Source organism: Aythya ferina (assembly GCF_964211825.1).
Source record: "Aythya ferina genome assembly, chromosome: 15".
In the NCBI taxonomy this organism is placed as follows: Eukaryota; Metazoa; Chordata; class Aves; order Anseriformes; family Anatidae; genus Aythya; species Aythya ferina.
This window is the reverse complement of record NC_140314.1, coordinates 14,694,354-14,712,540: the sequence shown is the minus strand read 5'-3', so window position 1 is coordinate 14,712,540 and position 18,187 is coordinate 14,694,354. Positions and strand designations below refer to the sequence as shown.

Here is an 18,187-nt window from a genome sequence, read left to right as displayed (position 1 = left end):
CTTCCTTCCTGGATTACTTAATATTAAATGGTATTTGTAGAGTCACAGAATGCTTTTCTGAATGCATTTAAAAGACAACAATATAAATTTGGCATGTCCTAAGTATATTCTGTGAGCTGTTGACATCATAGTCATTGTATCCAGGTTGATTGTAGGGCTGTAGCAGTTCAAGGATATTTGGCTGAAGACAGAAGTGTGCTGGAAATGGACATCAGTAGTATATGAAATATAGTTTTCAGCCAGGACCATAAGCATGTTCCTGATCTTGAAATGTGAGGTAAAAGTGTCTACTCTAACTTTTGACTGGTATTCTACAATAATTTTACTCATGTTTTTAGTCTTACTTCAATGCATAAATCCAGTTTTAAATACGTGCTTCTTTAGAAATCATGATTGAGGATCCAGAGAGTCTGGGAGTTAGAATTTTAGTACTGCATAGAAAATATTATGAATACATAGAAATTTAGTACTTCATAGAAATACCGTGCTAACAGAGTGCAAGGTGCTGATCTGATCTCACTTTGAACTGGCAGATTTAGCCCAAATCAGGCATTCTCTTTCTGTGTCGCTCTAACTTTACGCAAGATTAGGTATTTCTGTATTCTTGCAGCTTTCATTAAGTTAGCACACAACAAACATACAAAGCACACACATGCCCCAAACCATTTATTCTAATTAATTGGGTAGAAATATGACCTTATTTGGTAAGGTTTTTACTGCAGGTAATGCAGCAATGGGATAGGAGAAGTGTAACACCTTGAGATGGTCAAGAAACTTCTGCAGATGCATACTTTTGCCAACTCACCAGACTGCCACAAGCTAGCACAGTTGTTAAAAACCGCAGTGCTGCCTGAGACAGTTTACTCTGCATTTCTCTTCCTCCTGGGCTGCAGAGGTGTCTGTATAGTAGTCCTACACAGGATTAGATCATGGACTGAATCCCTGAAATACAGTTGCCCTGGCTGAACATGGTCCAGCAAACCACATCATAAAATGCCAGTGGTACATGTATTTTATACCAATTACCCAATGGTATTGGGTAATGTTGCTATAAAATCACAATAGTGTTGACACTTTCATGAACTGATACACAGAGAACAGGAGGAAAAAAAGCATCTTGCTGACTGTTAAATGAAGATCTGCTACTTACAGATGGATACACGGTTTGGACCTTTGGAAAATGAGACTCAAACTTCATAAACAAAATGCGTCTTCATATATATATATATATATATATCTTTCCTGACAGGAAATCAGTATCTTAAATCTGTGATTTCTGAAACTTTGCTGATTATTGAAATTTTACCATTGATTAGAATGAATGAATTAAAACTAATGTGAGTGCAGCCTTGGGTACTTGCGTGTGCTGGAAACTGTTGCCATACAAGGCTAGAATTTTCTGTTTAGTACCTACTTCAATGCAGCTCTTTTCTTTAAGCAGAACAAAAGGGAAAGACAAAAATTAGTGAAATTATACACACAACCTGTCAGAAGATTCCTTGAAGTGATTGAAAATTTTATAGTGTCTGTACAAGATAGTTAAGGAATGCCTTATGCTGTTTCACAAAACAGCTTACTGGGATGTTTACTGATACAGTGTCAAGTGAGTATTTTAGACCCATCCTAATCCCCTTCCCCCTCTCCCCCTCCTTCTCATTTTTTTTAATGTTTCTTTTTAATGTCAACCCTTTGCCTTTAGTGCTTGGGCTTGTATCTCAATGCAGAAGTGATAACTGAAGAAACCAGTGATGATACTTGGCTGAGAAATAGCATTTTGGTGGCTGCTGAGACAAGGTATTGTAGATTGTTCTTCGGTTTGGTGGATTTGATACTCTGTAATATCTATTTATCCAGTGTCATACTTAGTGTCAAACTTAAAAGGATTTTTTTGAGTCCAGTATTGTCCTCTGTGTTCGTTAACCGTTTGCATCCTTTGAATAAATTCTCATTGTGGTCTTAACCTCCTTGTCTTTCCTGTCACTGGTGTTTCAATTGCACTGTGGTGTAAAGACCTAACTTTGCCAGCAAGAAGAGAGAAAAATGGAGGGGTAGTACTCGAAAAGTGTAATATTGTTCTGCTCATATGGCTTCTGGATAAATCCTTGAATTACTGTATTGAAGAAGCTTGAAATTTTACAGTCTTTGCTGACAGGAGAACTAGGAGAATCTATCAGCCCTGCACAGTGGATGGGCCACATTCCTCAAATAATCCAGTCAATTAAAAATTGATTTTTGTTCTAGGCAGCATGGTGGTAATGTAGTGGGGTGACAGTGTATGCATTACCAACAGAGCTCACATCAGTTAAGTGATATTTAGGTGATCTTCTGTCATGGGAGAAAGTAGTGCGGTTGATGATCTTTGCTACTGAAGAAGCTAAATTGAAGTGTCACATACCAGAATTGCATTTTATTTCTAATATGTTGGCCTGCCAGCCTGGGAGAAGCTATGTGAAGTCTGTGAATACAAAGGGACAAAAGTGCTAAATCTAGCAGAAGCAGAATGGTTTGGGGAAGATTAAACTGTAACATGGCTTTTAGAGCCTTCAAGTAAAAGCATTTAAAGAAATTGGATCTTGAACCCCTGTTGCTGGACCTTTTGTCTCCTACCTTTCTCCTTTTTCCCTGACTGCACATCTAAGGTAAATGAAATACATGCATGCTCTAAATCGCACCATTCTTGTTTAGTTAAAGAAAAAGTGGTTATAATGCCAGTGAAAAGTTAGAGGGGAAAAAAAAAAACAAAAACACAACAACAATAATTTAAGGTAGTTGAATCAAGAACAACAAAAACAACAAAAAAGCCTATAACTGGTCATTGAAAAATCTATTTCAGATTTGCAATATCCTGGTTTACAGAATGTAAAGAGGTATCTTTTTCTCATATTGGAAGCACATGGAAATGTGCAGTCCTGCAACTTGGACTATATTCTGATTATGTATCATAGACCTATGTAGAGTTTTTTCTGAAGAGAGACAGTACCAGCTGACAAATCTGAAATTAACCTGGCCTATTCGTTAAAGCATCTAGCCTTAATGATAGCTTTGCAAACCTTACAACAGAAGAGAAATATGCAGGACTTATATGAAGTTTTTATTAACGACAGGAAGCTGAGGTCGCATCTACTTTTGGTTAAGACACATTATAGTAAATTACCACGACACTGGAAGTGTAACTTATTATTTATTTAAACAGGATGAATGTTTTTCTTTCCAACAAAACAGGTGTAGAATGTCCTGGTGCACCTGTGCTTCACCTGAAAGGTGGCTGTATTTATGGTGTGGGTCAAGTGCTGCACATATGTTTCATTGGCCCTGTCAGGGGTTTTGTGAAGTTCAGTTTCTTCCTGTCTGTAAAGAGTTTAATCGTCCTCAGCTGAAAGGCATTGAAGAAAATTAGTGCTCTTGTTATTTAAAGGTTAGGACCTAATCTAAAATGGATTGTTGTTATATCTCTGCCTACCAAAATACCCAGTGGTCTATCCCAGTGGTCTTGACAACCCAGTGACATACATCTCATCTTGGATTAGCTTTCAGCATACAGTATAAATTGCTTGTAAAATGAATGTATCAGAGATTGATCGTAATGGTAAGCAATGGCTGGCAAGGTAGTTCAGTATCTGTGGTCCTAAAGCAGTCTCATGCATTTCTGAATGCAGCTTTGCAAAAATGTTTGACGTCTCAAAACCAAATTATGTAGGAGACAGTGTAAATCTAACAACTTATATTGTTTTCATTATAAGAGATGGGGAAAAAATCGTGACATTTGGCCTTTAGTACAAGTATTTCTTAACCTTGTCTTTTGTTTTAACTTAAATTTTAATAAGTTAAGTCTTCAGTAAAAGATGATCTTATATGTGTCAATAATTTTTGCTTTGTTAGTTTATTCCTCTACTCTATAAAAAGAAAATAAATCACAAGTGCTTTTTGAAGGTTATTATTGGGGTAAGTGTTGCTGGGTTTTAGTGCTTTGGGGATGAGGGAAAAAAAAAAGAAAAAGGAGAGGTTTCTGGGCTTCAAAACTCTGCAGCATGATTTGAATACAAGTGGCTAACTGTGATAAGTATGTTAGGCTCCCTTTCATTAATTACAGTATATCAAACAAGACTAATTTGACAGCTGTCGTCTCAAAATATGCTAAATACTTCCTACAGTATTACTTTGAGAAGTCCCATTCCCTTTCCCCCACGTGAATACTTTCTGATAGGACGTTATAATTTAGAAGCTCTGGACCAAAAGCAAATAATATCTGATTACCTACTTGTTCTCTGTTTAGTTTGAATGATTTCTGTCTACTAATGTTTAAATGGAAAAGATTTTACCAGTCCTTGATAGAGACGAGGAAAATATGTGGATAGCTGCTTTCTCTAAAATTTCTGTTTAAAATGTTTGCAATTTTATTATATTTTCTTTGTGTGTACAGATGTCAATTTACTTGATCTATTGCTGTGAGTGACAGTTAAATTTATGGTAAATACAAAATCTTAATTTTATTCCAGGTTTTATTGTGATATGGATTGTATTTTTTAATTGTGTTTACTGTTTTTCTTCCCCCCACTAGAATAGTGAAAACCAAGTTGACTACTAATCTCAGGAGAAAAGCTGGGCATTGTAGTTACCGCAATATGATTGTATTTGATACTACAAAAATACCTGTTGATGTTTTGTAAAATATAAGAAACGACCTGCTTTCATGGTAACTCGACATTCCTGTTTCCTGAGTAGTTTAAGAAGTGACTTCATCAGAAGTATTCATGCAAAAAGTGCTGGAGTTGTAGTAACTTTTCTTTTATGGCATTATTGTAGTTTTACCCAAATTCCACCAGGTGCTGCCAAAGAACATACAGCCAAAGCAAAGTTTATAGCTTAAGTGCAAGTTGCTTTGAACATGTGTGCACACTGTCATGAAAACAGCCATTAAATGATATTTCAGAAACAGGAAACAACAGGAACATCTTCCTCCACATGTTTAGGAGCATACTTCTTCTCTTAGTAACTAAAGATTAGGAATGAAAAATCTGTCAGTGACATTGCTCATGTTCTTAAAAATGTACTTTTTCTTATGACACAAAGCAGTTCCTTTAGAGGATGTATGTGAATAATAATGAAGAATATCTATAATTGTTAAAACCATGTAAGTATTCTACTACATTGCTCCCTTCTGTTTGGGTGATTTATTTATATATATTTTTTTCTTGTAATGTGTTGAAACTGCTGCAGTTTTAATATATTTGAATTTCCTTTTCATTCCAACAACCAAGGTTGCCTGCCATAGATGCTTTATTTTTGGTAACTTTTGTCAAGATGTTTCTTTCCTTTGTTTGCTTTTTGTCTTGCTGAGTCAGGAGCTTTGTATATCACAAGTCAGCTCTGTTTCAGGTTTTTCCAGGAAGAGAATTTGTTTCCAAAAGCCAAGGTTTGCTTGAGGTAATAAGAGCCCCAAACTTGTGACTGATCACAACAGTGCAGTACAAAATGCTCAGTCAAACAGCACTCATAGCAGCAGGAATCAATTCAGAGTCTTGGCGCAGAGCAGTTTCTATCCTGCCTTCCTGGTGAGTTCAGCCATTGTGCTTTTGACATGAAAAGCAATGTGCATTTTAATTGCAATACTAATTTTTGAACTATTGCTCAAGTATTAGTGTGATTTAAGTTTAAAAAAAAAAAAAAAAAAAAAAAAAAAGACTGGATCATGGACAGTACAGTATCGGTTGCCAGGAAAGGTGTAATCAGTGTCTTCTAGAGTTCGGGATGCAAGAAAAAATTATTAGCTGTAATTAGCTGCATTAGCTACTGCAATGAACAATGAATTTTTAGGGATTAGCCTTGTAGCAAGTAAGCAGTAATCACTCTTGGTAGCATTAAATTCTATAAATGTTATGTTATTTTGCTTTGTGCTTTGTATAACTAAAGCCTTGAATTTATTGCCATGCAAAAATAGTTTCTGTTTGAATGTTTATTGAATGTTTAACCGCAAAAATGAAATAAAAAGATTCTTTGTGGTTAGCCTGGCATAATCAGTATGGATTGAAAAGATAGTGTGGTGATGGGAAGAGGAAAGAAATAATTGAAATGTAGCAGTTACTTTAAGCAGAAATATATTTAAAAATGTGGCTCTAACTAAGTCACAAAGAAAGTCCTCACTTCTAAGAAATCTATAGCAGTGACTTCACCTGGCAGTATTTAATTAATTATTTACTGAGCATTATGTTTGCCTTCCCTTCGGATGTGATCTTCCTAATCCTGCCTCCCTCCCTCCACCAAAAAGTACCAATTTCTTATTTGTATGTAGAATGTTTTAGTTATTGTAAGTATAGATATCAAAAAATGTTGATGTAAGAGTACATTGTTTCTTAAAGCATTTATATAGTGGTGCTCAGCATCACTATAGATTTCCTGCATTCCCATTTTATTGCCATCCAAATCCGTTTGACAGAGAGGGAGGAAAGGAAAAAGAGGAAAGACAAATTATCTTACCATTGTAAGATTAGATCAACACTTAAGGTAGTGGGTTGTAATACAGATGCTGTGATCAGGTGCTCATAGCCAAAATACTCACAGACCTTGTGCTATTCTAATCAGAGGTACTGAAGATCGAGCAGTTCTCTGATGTGGTCTTATCAGTCTGAGTATAATGTAAATCCTGTTACAGCAGCTTTGTCCGATCTGCCTGTAGCTTTGTTCTGAACCTTTCAGTAACAGTTCACTGAAGCAGAAAGAGCCCTGTGAATTGATATTATAAACCTGCATGGTTGCTTTATTCATTGTTGAAGCAACAGAATCTAACAGAGGTATTTATTTTAGTGGATTGAGGATAACTTTTTTTTTTTTTTTTAATTATTTTATTGGTATGAGCAGGGGGAAAATGTTCTAAACGTAAAAGAAAAGTTAATAATATAATCATAGCCATACCATTCGAAGCACAATCCCACTGAAAGATAATGCACAGTACTGCATGCTTATTTTATTTTACACGTTCAGGGCGATTGTTGAAATCCCAAAGTGTTGTGTTTTTTTTCCTGCTGATGTAAAAAAGAAATAATAATGTGAAACTACTATAATCAGGAAATAATAGTCATGTGAAATAAAAGCTTCTCATAATGCACTTAGTTTTCCCAGATATATGCATTTTTCTAAGCACCACCTACCTGCTCTCTTTGGGACTAAAAGGAGCCTGTGAAATTCAAGGTTGTATTGTATTCAGTTTCTTGCTGGTGGGTATTCCTTATTGAAACTTAAGAGTGTGAAATTTCTCTTTAGTCTCACTGCTTTGATATGATATTTGCCTAATAATCAAACAAATTAAAGTGTGGAAAAAAAAAGATAAAACTTCAATGTCTTAAAATTAAGGGGCTGAAATATTAAATTGAGTTGATAAGAATATATTATGGTGCCATTTTGACCCTTATTTTTGATAATCAGTTTTTATGTTGTGCATCAATAAGAAATATTACAACTTTGAGAATCTGAAAGGAGATGTATGCAATTTGAAATTTTAAACTGCCATGCAATCAAAAAAGGAAAAAATTAGATGTAACATATAAAGATCTGCTGCAGAGATTTAATGGGAATTTGTGAATCATGTAGGTATGGAAGCTTAACTTGTTTTGTAGATGATTTTACCTGTTTTTACCTGATTGATAAATGAGTTCTGTTTCTTAACATACATTTTCTAATGTGTGTGGAAAGGAATATTTAAAAAGTTATTTCCATAACAATTAAAAAAAAATAAAAGAAAAGAAAAAAAGTTTAAAATAAAAATCTATCAAAAATGAGAGTTATCTGATAGAAAGTCAGATAAAGAAAGATGTCCACTGCTTTTAAACATTCAGGATGAGTTTTTTAAGAAAACGTGATTGCAAAGTTAGGTTAGTAAATAGCTGATTTGTTTTTGTTAAATATTTTGAATACTTTACGAAAAGGTATACTAAACTCTTACTTTCAGCTAAGAGAAAAAAAGAAGGTTGTCACTTCTTCGTCTGAAATTAATAGGTGTAAATATTACTTTAGGGGAGAAGAAATAATGTACTTAAGTTCTGTATTTCATATTTGTCTTTCAAATAATTCCATAATTCCATATTCAGAGAAAAGGTGGGCATTATTTTGTTTTTATCTGATAACATAGGTAACCCCAGGCAGAAAGTGATGCACAGTCCTGCAGTCAGATCCCCACTGGAGGAACCCTGTTGCTGTTTGGAACATCTGCATGAAAGGCAGAGCCTCTGTAGCTCAGTGGAAGAGCAGGATGTGCTCCTATCTCAAAACCTGGAAAGTAAAGTGAGGCTGATAGCTGTGAAAGAACTGAATTGTAAACAAATTAAGAAGGCTGTTTGTGTTTAAATTATGAGACAGATGTGTTTTAATGAGGGAATTGTACATTCTCAGTACTTTTTGTGTAGTGTGAGGTACTTTCAGGTAGCAGCAGAAGTCAGTAAAAGTTCAGGTGTATACAAAACAAAACAAAAAAAAAACACTGAGAAGCCTATGTGTGTGGCAAAAGCTGCATTATTGGATGAATGCAGCTTTCTATTTCAATTTATTTTAATTTTTTGTCCAGGTAGTATGAAAGGCAAAATATTTTTGGTTTATTTCACATATTCTAAACAATTTTAGATTGACAGGAATGCCACTCGTCTTCCTTATATAGCCATTTCTCTCTGTACATATCAAATAGCTATATGTGCTTTTCTAGGTGGTGCGTGGTTATTAATCCTTGACAGAGGTCCCAGAGGTTTCAGTTAGAGTATCTGAAACAGTAGGCAGTTTGGATGCAAAATGAGTAACAAATACAGTGAACTGTGAATCTCAGAAAGTGATTAATTATTTTATCATCCATTTAAATTCCAGCTAAACAAGTCAGACAGTTGTAAATACAGCAAAATATAAAGAGGAATAAATTGAGTTTATTTTGCAGAATATTAACTTTTTGGTATGTACCCACACCACTCATCTATCCAGACGTTTTGTGTGTTGACCTGAAGATGTACATTCCTAGATTGTGCAAACATGCTTGTTGTAATAGCAAGATGAATGTTTAACTAATTTAGTAGTTGTCTTCTATCTGTTGTCAGAGTAAGTATTTTCACTGATCTAGAAGGAAAAATAGTGAAGCTCATTTGTTTTCAACACAAGAAAGCTGAATTGTCTCAAGTTAATTCTGTTTTGTTTCATTTGTATTTTCTTTGATATGATGTTTTTTGGATAAAAATGAAATTCTAGGCATTTCTGAAACAACAATAGAAAAATAAGGCATATATAATGTCATGTTTTCTCACAACGTACGTATGTCTAAAGTTTGAGGAATTTCTTGCAGATCTGTTTTTGTGTTAAATTTTTACTCTGAAGCAACTCCTCCCATTTTCTACTCAGCAGAGCTGTAATGTTTGTCCAAGGTTGAGCTGCATTCAACATTTTGTTAACTGAAATGGGAAGTGACAGACTGACTAACAGAAAATCTCCGTGCCAAAGAAACAGATATTACTTCTTTCTCCCAGGTTACTGTATGCCAGGACATTAAAAATGTTGAGATTGCAGATGTACAAAGTTTTCATAGTTATCCATGTTAGTTTAATGTGATCAGAATAGATGCATCTGTATCCTGTTGTTCTCTCCTTTAGTATTTGATTTAGATGGTCAAACTTAGAGAATATTGTGGATATATTGTGGATACTATGGATATATATCTTTTGATGGCAGCTGTCTTCAAAATAACAACATAATGCCACATATTTTTGTATTTTTATTACTTTTTACTGGTATTTGTAGAATAGTTTAATCAATGAAGCTGGTCAGTACCTGCACACCCAACAAAAACATTTTTCTTTAATGTATTTTGAATGCTTTGTGGCAAAACACAAGAAAACTGCAGTTATTATGTAGGTATAGGAAGCTGAAACTTATCTGAAGAACTGGAGAGGATTCTGCAACACGGACACAAAAAAGTGTAAATTATCATAGTATAAGATCTTATAATATAAATTATTATGGAAAGTATAAAGTATAAATTCTAGTCTTGCAAAAGCACACAAGACATCCTACTGTCTGCTTTTTAGTCCGGGTTTAGGAGATTGTAATTTGACAGCTTAGAGGCAGTAGTTGTTGTGCTGGTTTGAATAGTCCCTATCCTTGGTTGTCTGCTTCCATGCTGTGAGAAGGGAGAGGTAGGGGATTATAAAGCTAGGGGAAATTACCACAATTGCAGGTGCTCCTTTGCCACATTTGTTCTGGAAGACCTGGGAGTCTTGACGTGCAATGATAATTCCGAGACTCCACACACATGGGGAGAAGAGATGTTAGAGTGCATATGTCTGATTGTGTCTGCTCTTCTCAGGTCCTTCCCCATCTTATTCAATGAGACAGGGAACAACATTAATTAATTGGCATTCCCCTCTCTCAACCGTCATGTTTCTATAAACTTGAATGAGGAGGTCTACCCTGCTCTCCCTTTTCTTATACATAGCAGGGAGCATGCATTTTATATGAAGAGTCACCACTTTAGGGAGATACAGTTTAACTAAACTGGAAGAAGTCTGGTGGGATTTTTCTTGCTGATTTTCACTTGTGTAGAGGAAAAATAGACGAATTGAGAATTATGTAATCTAGAAGTTTAATACTAAGAAATGGGAAAGCATTAGCTTGCTATCATTCTCTGGCTGTTATCCCAAAAACATCTATTTTGTATCAGTAGATTAAAAAAAAAAAAAAAAGCTGGTTGTATAGAGTGTAAAGCCTTATCACAGTGTCATCACATCATTTGCAGATGAATGAATTGGATTTTTTTTTTCTTGCACTTATAGCTCAGGATGGGGAAAATGTTTTGTATTGCTTTATTTTCCTTTTTTTTTTTTTTTTTTTTTTTTTTTTTTTTTTTTTTTTTAGCTAGAGAGATAGATGCACTCTAGGCAGAGCATGCTATTAGTCTCACCAAGCAATACTTATATTAAATACATAACAAGATCCTACTGCAGTATCAACTATTTTTTATTACCCTCATTGTTGCTTGCAAAGGTCATCACATTGCATGTGAATCAAGTTTGGAAAAGACTATTTGCTTTAGAAGTGGAATTTAAGTCTGAATTAAAGGGCTATGCTATTTGAACAAGTTAATATAACATATTCCTGAGCTTTCTTTTAACGCTTGTATAAAGTTAATTCAGCACCTTTGTGACGGGATGTTGTATTCTTCTTTGTCAGAATTGCAGTTGCTTTTGTTTTGTTTCACATTTGAATAATACATTTGATTACCATGGCAAATGTGTTGCAGTGTATGCATGCCTGACTGTAGTGCCTAATTAACTGATGATAACAAGGCAGGATTGCCCTCTTCTCTTTCATAGGCAATCATATACATGACAGTTCTTTTATCTTTCTTCAAAATTGACTTGCTCTCCTGACCCTTAAGCAGCTCCTGTTTTGTGTGTTTACCTCTGATGTCTTTGCGAGACTGTTAATTTTCTGTGGCATATCCTATCTGCTTGTAATTAACACATCGAACAGCAAAGAAATACTTCTGCTTGCAGAATGTGTAATGGAGGAATGCTTTCTTTCAGTAATTATATGGCTTCATTTTAGTGATTTGCATTGACCCGCAAGGATTTTTTTAGGCAACATCTACAGTGGTATAGTCCAGTTTAGGTAGGGAAAACAAACTAAAAAACTAGGTTAATTTTGCTATAGTATATCTACATATGTAACGTAAACTTAGAAGCAGTCAGTAATAAATTTGGTAAAAATATGCATCTAGCAAAGTGAAATCAGTAAACAGTGCTGTCTTGCTTGTATTTAATCCTGAGTCAAAGGTCTGTTCTTATAATTAGAAACTTCAAGAAGCACTTGACCTAATTTAAGGAAGCCCTAAAGTCACATATATATAAAGCAAATATTTTCCACCATTGTGTCTTAAGAAAACCGAGCTTACATTTCAAGCAAATAAGACTAGGATTTCTATTTATCATTTTTTACCCAGACTGAGATTAAAGCCATAACAAGCTCAAGTTCAAAGAGAGGAAGGTATAAGAGAAAAGGTTGTTAGTTACAGCAATAAAAACAGGGGCAAAAAGAACAGCTTTTCTGAAGGACTCAGGCTGGAATAATAATGATAGAATTGTCTAAATCGATATATCTCTTGTCAGCCTCACGTCTGATGTTTGAATCAGTCAGGCCTTTTCTGCAAGAGCTTTCCTCAGGAATATTGAATTATTTATTATTTGTATCTTTTTTCCTTCCCTTTCTGATGATTTTTTTTCTCCTTTTTTCCCCTGACTTAGTAAAATTTGTTTTTTGTGCTGCCAGGTTCAATGTTGTCTGCTGTTTGATAAATAGCAGTAATTGGGTGTATAGGAGAAGTCGTGTAAAAATGTATGACTTCAATTACATCTAGAACAATTTTTTCTTTATATTGATCTTTTTTTTTTTTTTTCTGTATAAGATCTGCTCTTCGTAGCCTCCAGTGCTGAGTTTTTAAAGAATTACTCTATGTCCATATGTTGACATGCACTTTTGAACCCATGCATCTGAATAAATAAATAAATAAATAAGTGCTGTCTGTAATCAGTTCTGCCTGAGCAGTAAGTGAAAAATTAAAGTCATTCAGATAGTGAAATATTCATATTGTATTCTAGTCATATGAAGGATTGCATTACTTTAAAATTACAATGCCTACTTACAGTCCCTGTTTCTCTTGTCTGAGATAATGAAATGAGGGTACTGGCCAATTAATGAAAACATCTTTCATTAACAATTATAATCCAGATAAAATTAAAATATGTGTTTTGAAAGTCACTTTCTTTTGGAAATCTCTGCTTTTTTAAGTCTACTGTTGTAAACCATAGCGTTCACTCTTGTAAATATTATCAAAGGTGCTAATGTAACAGAAACTTACTTTATATAATTTCAGATACTGTTGGAATTTTCATTGTGTTCCATCTGTGATATTTTTCATTTTTTTTATCCTCTTTATGTTGGTATCAGATAAGTAATTTGATCCAAACATTTGATGCTGATTTAAGACAAAATTAGTGCGTTTGCACAGAAATGTTTCTGTGTGTCAGAATAAAAGCTGGGCTGAATTTCACATCTGGACTGGTTTATGCTTTGCCTTGGTATCAGTGATGAACTAGCTGGCAGTTTGGGTTTGAACCTAGCGTTTTACAAAAGTTCAAAACTGTCAGCTTTTTGGGTTTTGCATAGGATGCTGATGTAGCTCAGTTACACACATTGGCTTTCATTGCAGGTATTTTTTAAGGTAAATGCTCTTGAATATTGCTTTGTCCTTATTAAATATAGTTTTTGTTCATTACATAAGACTTCTCTTGCTGTGCTTCATGCTTCAAACTCTTCTAAAGTAAGATTCAAAGTAAAGGATTATATAAACAGTCAGGTTTATGCCATCCAGAAGATCAAAGGGAATATTCCTCACAATTGCAGTTAATTTATGTCATTTGAAAATGTAATTACCTCATGATTATTACCTGCTTTACACAGTTCTATGTTTTATTTTCAAGAAGCAGTTATGCTGTAGGCTGCTAGTGGACAAGAGCAGTAAGCAGACTGGCTGTAATCTGAATTGTGCAGTTCTTCCTCTGGCACACGCCCTGTTCACTTTACAGGGTGGGTTGAAGTGAGAACAGGAATTGCGTATTTTGCTTCAGTAGTTGTAATAAATCAGTGAATTGGTAGAGATTCTCCAGTTTCTAATGGAGCTAGTTCTCAGCGTATATTTCAGGCTGTTCACATATGTATTTTGCAGGATGTGTACATTGGTAATGAAATACTTTCTATCAAAAAGTGTTGTGTTTTCCTGCATATATTTTTTTCTAGGAAACCTTGACTTTAAAATAATCTTTTAGAAGCAGCTGTGTAATTTAATTTATTTGAGGACTGCCAATAACTGCTTGAATTATTCTGTAGACGATCAGGTGAAGCTGGGGTTAAATAGATAAAGAGAAGTTGGTAGTGTTTTTGCCCAAAGTCTTGTTTAAGCCTCACTAGTCTTCTGTTTTTTTCCTGTAGCAGTTTGACAAAATTGCCTTTTCTACCAGCAGCCTGTTAGGTGCTGTGCACAGAAACAAAACCCTATTGTTTTAGATTTTCTTTCATATCATGTAGGTGTCTATGCCATACCACCCACACAGTAAAGCAAGTGAGCTGTGAAATATATTCATTGTTAGAGTACAGGGGAAATGGAGGCAAGCAATCAGCAGTAATAATGTACGACAGCAAGGGGAGGCTGCCAACATTACCTGCATTATTTCGGTTGCCTTTTTCATTATAGGTTCGGGAAATAGGCAGCAATTCGATTATGGCATGATTTGGGATGGAATTGCTTGCCGTTCACTGACCCTGTCACAAGGGGATCAAATGAGAAGTCAGCTCAAATAAAGTTTATAGTGCATTAACTGGACCAAGCATTGCCTAGCCTGGGAGCATGATTTTTCATCTTCGAGGGTTTTGTAACTGCTTCTCAGATATATTTGTACCTTAAGGCGAGGGCTGGGGGGGGGGGAAAGGAGGGTGGAGAAAAGAGGGGAGGATAAAAAAAAAAAAAAAAAAAGGATTGGCTGAGATGTATAGGAATGAGCTCGTTGGCCAATAGTGTACATTCCCCTCCCCTCCCATGTGCAAATCTCAGCTCCTCTCTAGCTTGTGAGAAGCAGTATGATTAATAACACTGAGGGAGCCTGCCTGTTGGATTATTAATTTTCCATCCCTTTTCCCTTCTCTTACGCATACCCCTGATGCTTTGCCTTTTTTAAAAAAGCTTTTCTATTTCTTTTTTTTTTCTCTCTCTCTCTTTTTTTTTTTTTTTTTTTTTTTTTTTTTTTTTGTCCCCCATGGAGCTAACCACTAGCCACTAACATTCTCGTGGCTATCCAACCCTGCAAGGGCTTACTTCACAGTGGGGTGAGTTTGTATATTAAAACAGGGGATTCAGCAAGGAAGCAGCAACAAAAATAAATAAATAAATAGATAGATAAATAAAAAAGGAGAGAAAGCAAAAACATCCCTGTGATGCTTGATTACAAGTATAGTTGCCTTTAGGTACAACTGCTAAAACTATAGCTAATGCTGACCTAGGAGGCAAAAAATGCATTGCAGTGTCTGCCTGCTAGTTCTAGAGGGTACTACACTGCATGGACAGATAAACATTGTTTCTTATTATTCAAACTAATTAAAATTGGCCCTTGATTGCATAGAGAGGGTGCAAATTGATTGAAAATGGGAGTTAATGATAGATAATTGGACAGGCTACTTTTTTTTTTTTTTTTTTTGGTGATGCTCATGTGTTTTTTTTTTTTCCTTTTTCCTTACACAAGGCTTTTACAAGGCTCATTAGACTGTAAACAGTTTTTGTATTGCAATCACAAATATATCATTAAGTTTTACGATTTTCATGGAATAATTATGATAAAACTACCATTAATAGATCAGTAGTATTTTTTAGTGGGGGAGTTTTATGCCAACTGAGGACATTAGAGCTGAAATTTGATGCAATAGGAGCTAATGATGTTTACACATGAATGTGGTACCTTGTGGTTCTCACTTTTGATTCGCTGACCAGGTCATGTGTCCAGTCTATATAAAGGAAATATGTGATGTGGGAGTACCATTTTTATTTCAGATGTCTAAATTTGATTGATTTTATGATGGTAGCATGTTATAATACTGTGTAATGCCTTTTTTTTTTTTTATTTCAAATTAACATGGCAGGATTAGAAATTTGCTGTTGTTAATTCACAGCATAATACAATGAGATACCCAAGAATTTCCTGTCTTGAAGCATATTGCAGCATATATATACATATATATAATTAAGTGCTTATTAGTACCAAGTAATTTTTATAAATATAACTATATATTTACATGTGTATGTATACATACAATTGGTACTTCTGTGAAAGAAGCAGACAAGGTAATGCAACAAGAAAGCTGGGTTTGTCTTTAGTGGAGACAGGATGGGGTGATCTACCTTTTTCTAATTTGTGCTGTACTGTCAAGTGATGAGAAAACAAGGAATACAGTATAGCTTTTGGGTATTTTTATAATATACATATAAGAATTGGTTTTCTTTTCTTTTCCTTTTTTTTTTTTTTTTTTTTTCCTGAGTTTGAGTTTTCTTATTTTTCTCTTGTGATTTAAAAGCATTGTTACAAGAGAGTTATTCCTACCTAATAACAAAAGCAGTGTACATGCAGGCATTCTGAACATAAATATTCAAGCATTTAGCTGAAAGGAAATATTTTATAAATTTTATGTACTTTTTCATGTCACTCTTTAAAAATATATACAGTAAACAAGCTAATATAATGCAGTGTCAGAATTCAATGTATTTTATTATGATTAGTAATCCATATGAGGTCTTAAGTGGCACACACATCATTCTTAATTTTTGATGGCTTCCTATTGGGAATTCTTACCTTACAGTGGAAGGACCTATTTAGTTCCTGGAGGGTAGTTTACAACGACGTTACAAAAATACGGTTTTCAGCTCAAGTTTGAGATGCATGGAAAACCTGTGAGCAGTGCTTTTTATTTTGGTTGTTTATTGTTAAAAACTGTAAGTTACCAGTACGGTAGTAAAATAAATTGTCATTGATTACTGGGCCTTAATTGTTTTTTATTCCATTAATGTTAGTGATCCCAAGTTTTGATATGCATGAACACTATGACATTTAGTGAAATAAAAACACTGAAACTGTTGTGGCTTATTATTCTTAAACCACTATTGGTGATAAAGTATTTTATTTTTAAATATATTTTCTACTTTGATTTTACAACAGAATTGCTCCCATATCATGCTGAAACATTTAAACATGAAAACAAATCTTTTGAGTCCGGTCCCACTCTGATAATCGTATGTAATATTTTATCTTTTCATCTGTTGTTGCTGAGTAATAGCCTGACATGTCTGTGTCAACTAATGCCTTATTTTGACAATTAGCTACTGTAATAGTAGCTTCGAAAAATGCCTTATGCTTAAAGTTTTTTTTTTGTTTGTTTGTTTGTTTGTTTGTTTGTTTTAAGAATGGCTGAATATTAATTTTGTTCCTTTTGATACCAGAAAATTAGGTCATGTTAAAGAATAGAGGGAAATGTAATTTTTTGATTGAGCAGTTCAGCCAATGGTCTTGCAAACTCAGACTACAAAGGAAGAATAAAACTTTGTGATCTCTAAAATGCTAAACTGGTATCGTTTATTGAGCATGTTGGATTTTCACCACAGCAATTATAGATCTGTCAGGCGTTATGAAGCTAGTGATGGTAGTCTTTATTGAATTTTGTAATCTAATGTAGTGTTACAATACATAAAAACTTGAAGCCAATATCAGTATCAGTAAGAGATTTTCTGTATTTTCATTTTTCATTTTGTTATTATTTTTTACAATTAAAAAAATGAAACAGAACACTTAGAGATACTCATGAATTTTGTGCTTTCTAAAATAAAATCTTTGTATAAAAACAACTGCAAATAAAGTAATTGGCAGGAAACTAATCTGTATTTTCAACTGCTTGAAAATATGTAATCGGTAGGATCTTTCGCAGCGCTCATGTGGAACAGTATTGCTGTAGAACGGGCACTTTGACCACATTGTAATGGTGACAGATTTGTCTGTAAGTCTGCCTCCAAACCATGCAAGTCTTAGTTTATCTCAGTTTGAATTCAGTGTTGAGACACATGTATCTAAATCTTAGTAATCTCAAGAATGTACAGCATTTGTGAGCATGAATTATTTATTATTTTTCAGCCTTCAATTGCTTTATTATTTATGTACTTAACTGTTCTATCCATCTATCACAATCACATCTCATGATAAAAAGAGCTTCTTTATTTCTATAGGTCAGTATTTATGATGTGTCCACAGTTCTAAAGACTACTGTTAGTAATTCCTAAAGCTCTTAGGGAAGTGATTAGGGAGTCATGATTGCTCACAAATTGAGTCTTTTTTCTGCTTGACACTGATCCTGTGATAGTCTCCCCACTTAATCCTCACTAGCAATTTGCCTATAGTTGCAGCTAACAGGAGGTGATTAGAGGGGAGTTGCCTACTGCCTTTTTACTTCTGTTGTAGTAGCGTGTTAGACAGGGGCTAGTGAATCAAAGCTGTTTTCCTATTAACTCAACACCTCCTAATGCATTAGAGCCACTTTTATCTAATAACAGTGTTCGGCTTCTAGTGCTATTTTAATGTTG

The 18,187-nt window shown here is 34.5% G+C and overlaps 1 protein-coding gene across 49 annotated transcripts in view; it reads left to right on the top strand.

The window, feature by feature from the left end:
* The window catches only part of RBFOX1 (RNA binding fox-1 homolog 1), an 873,300-nt gene that overhangs the window by 644,667 nt on the left and 210,446 nt on the right, over positions 1-18,187 (top strand). Inside the window, exon 1 of one of the 49 annotated variants that reach the window (XM_084536945.1) lies at positions 1,700-1,794. The exons of 46 other annotated variants lie outside the window; for them this stretch is intronic. Coding sequence is in view for 1 of the 3 variants with exons in the window: in XM_084536939.1 (XP_084393065.1) it covers positions 3,563-3,586 (24 nt within the window). In the remaining 2 variants the exon portion in view is untranslated. Of the gene's footprint in view, positions 1-1,699; positions 1,795-3,547; positions 3,587-14,821; positions 14,899-18,187 lie in introns of those variants that run through there. 2 more of the 49 variants (XM_084536939.1, XM_084536948.1) reach the window with 2 other exon arrangements.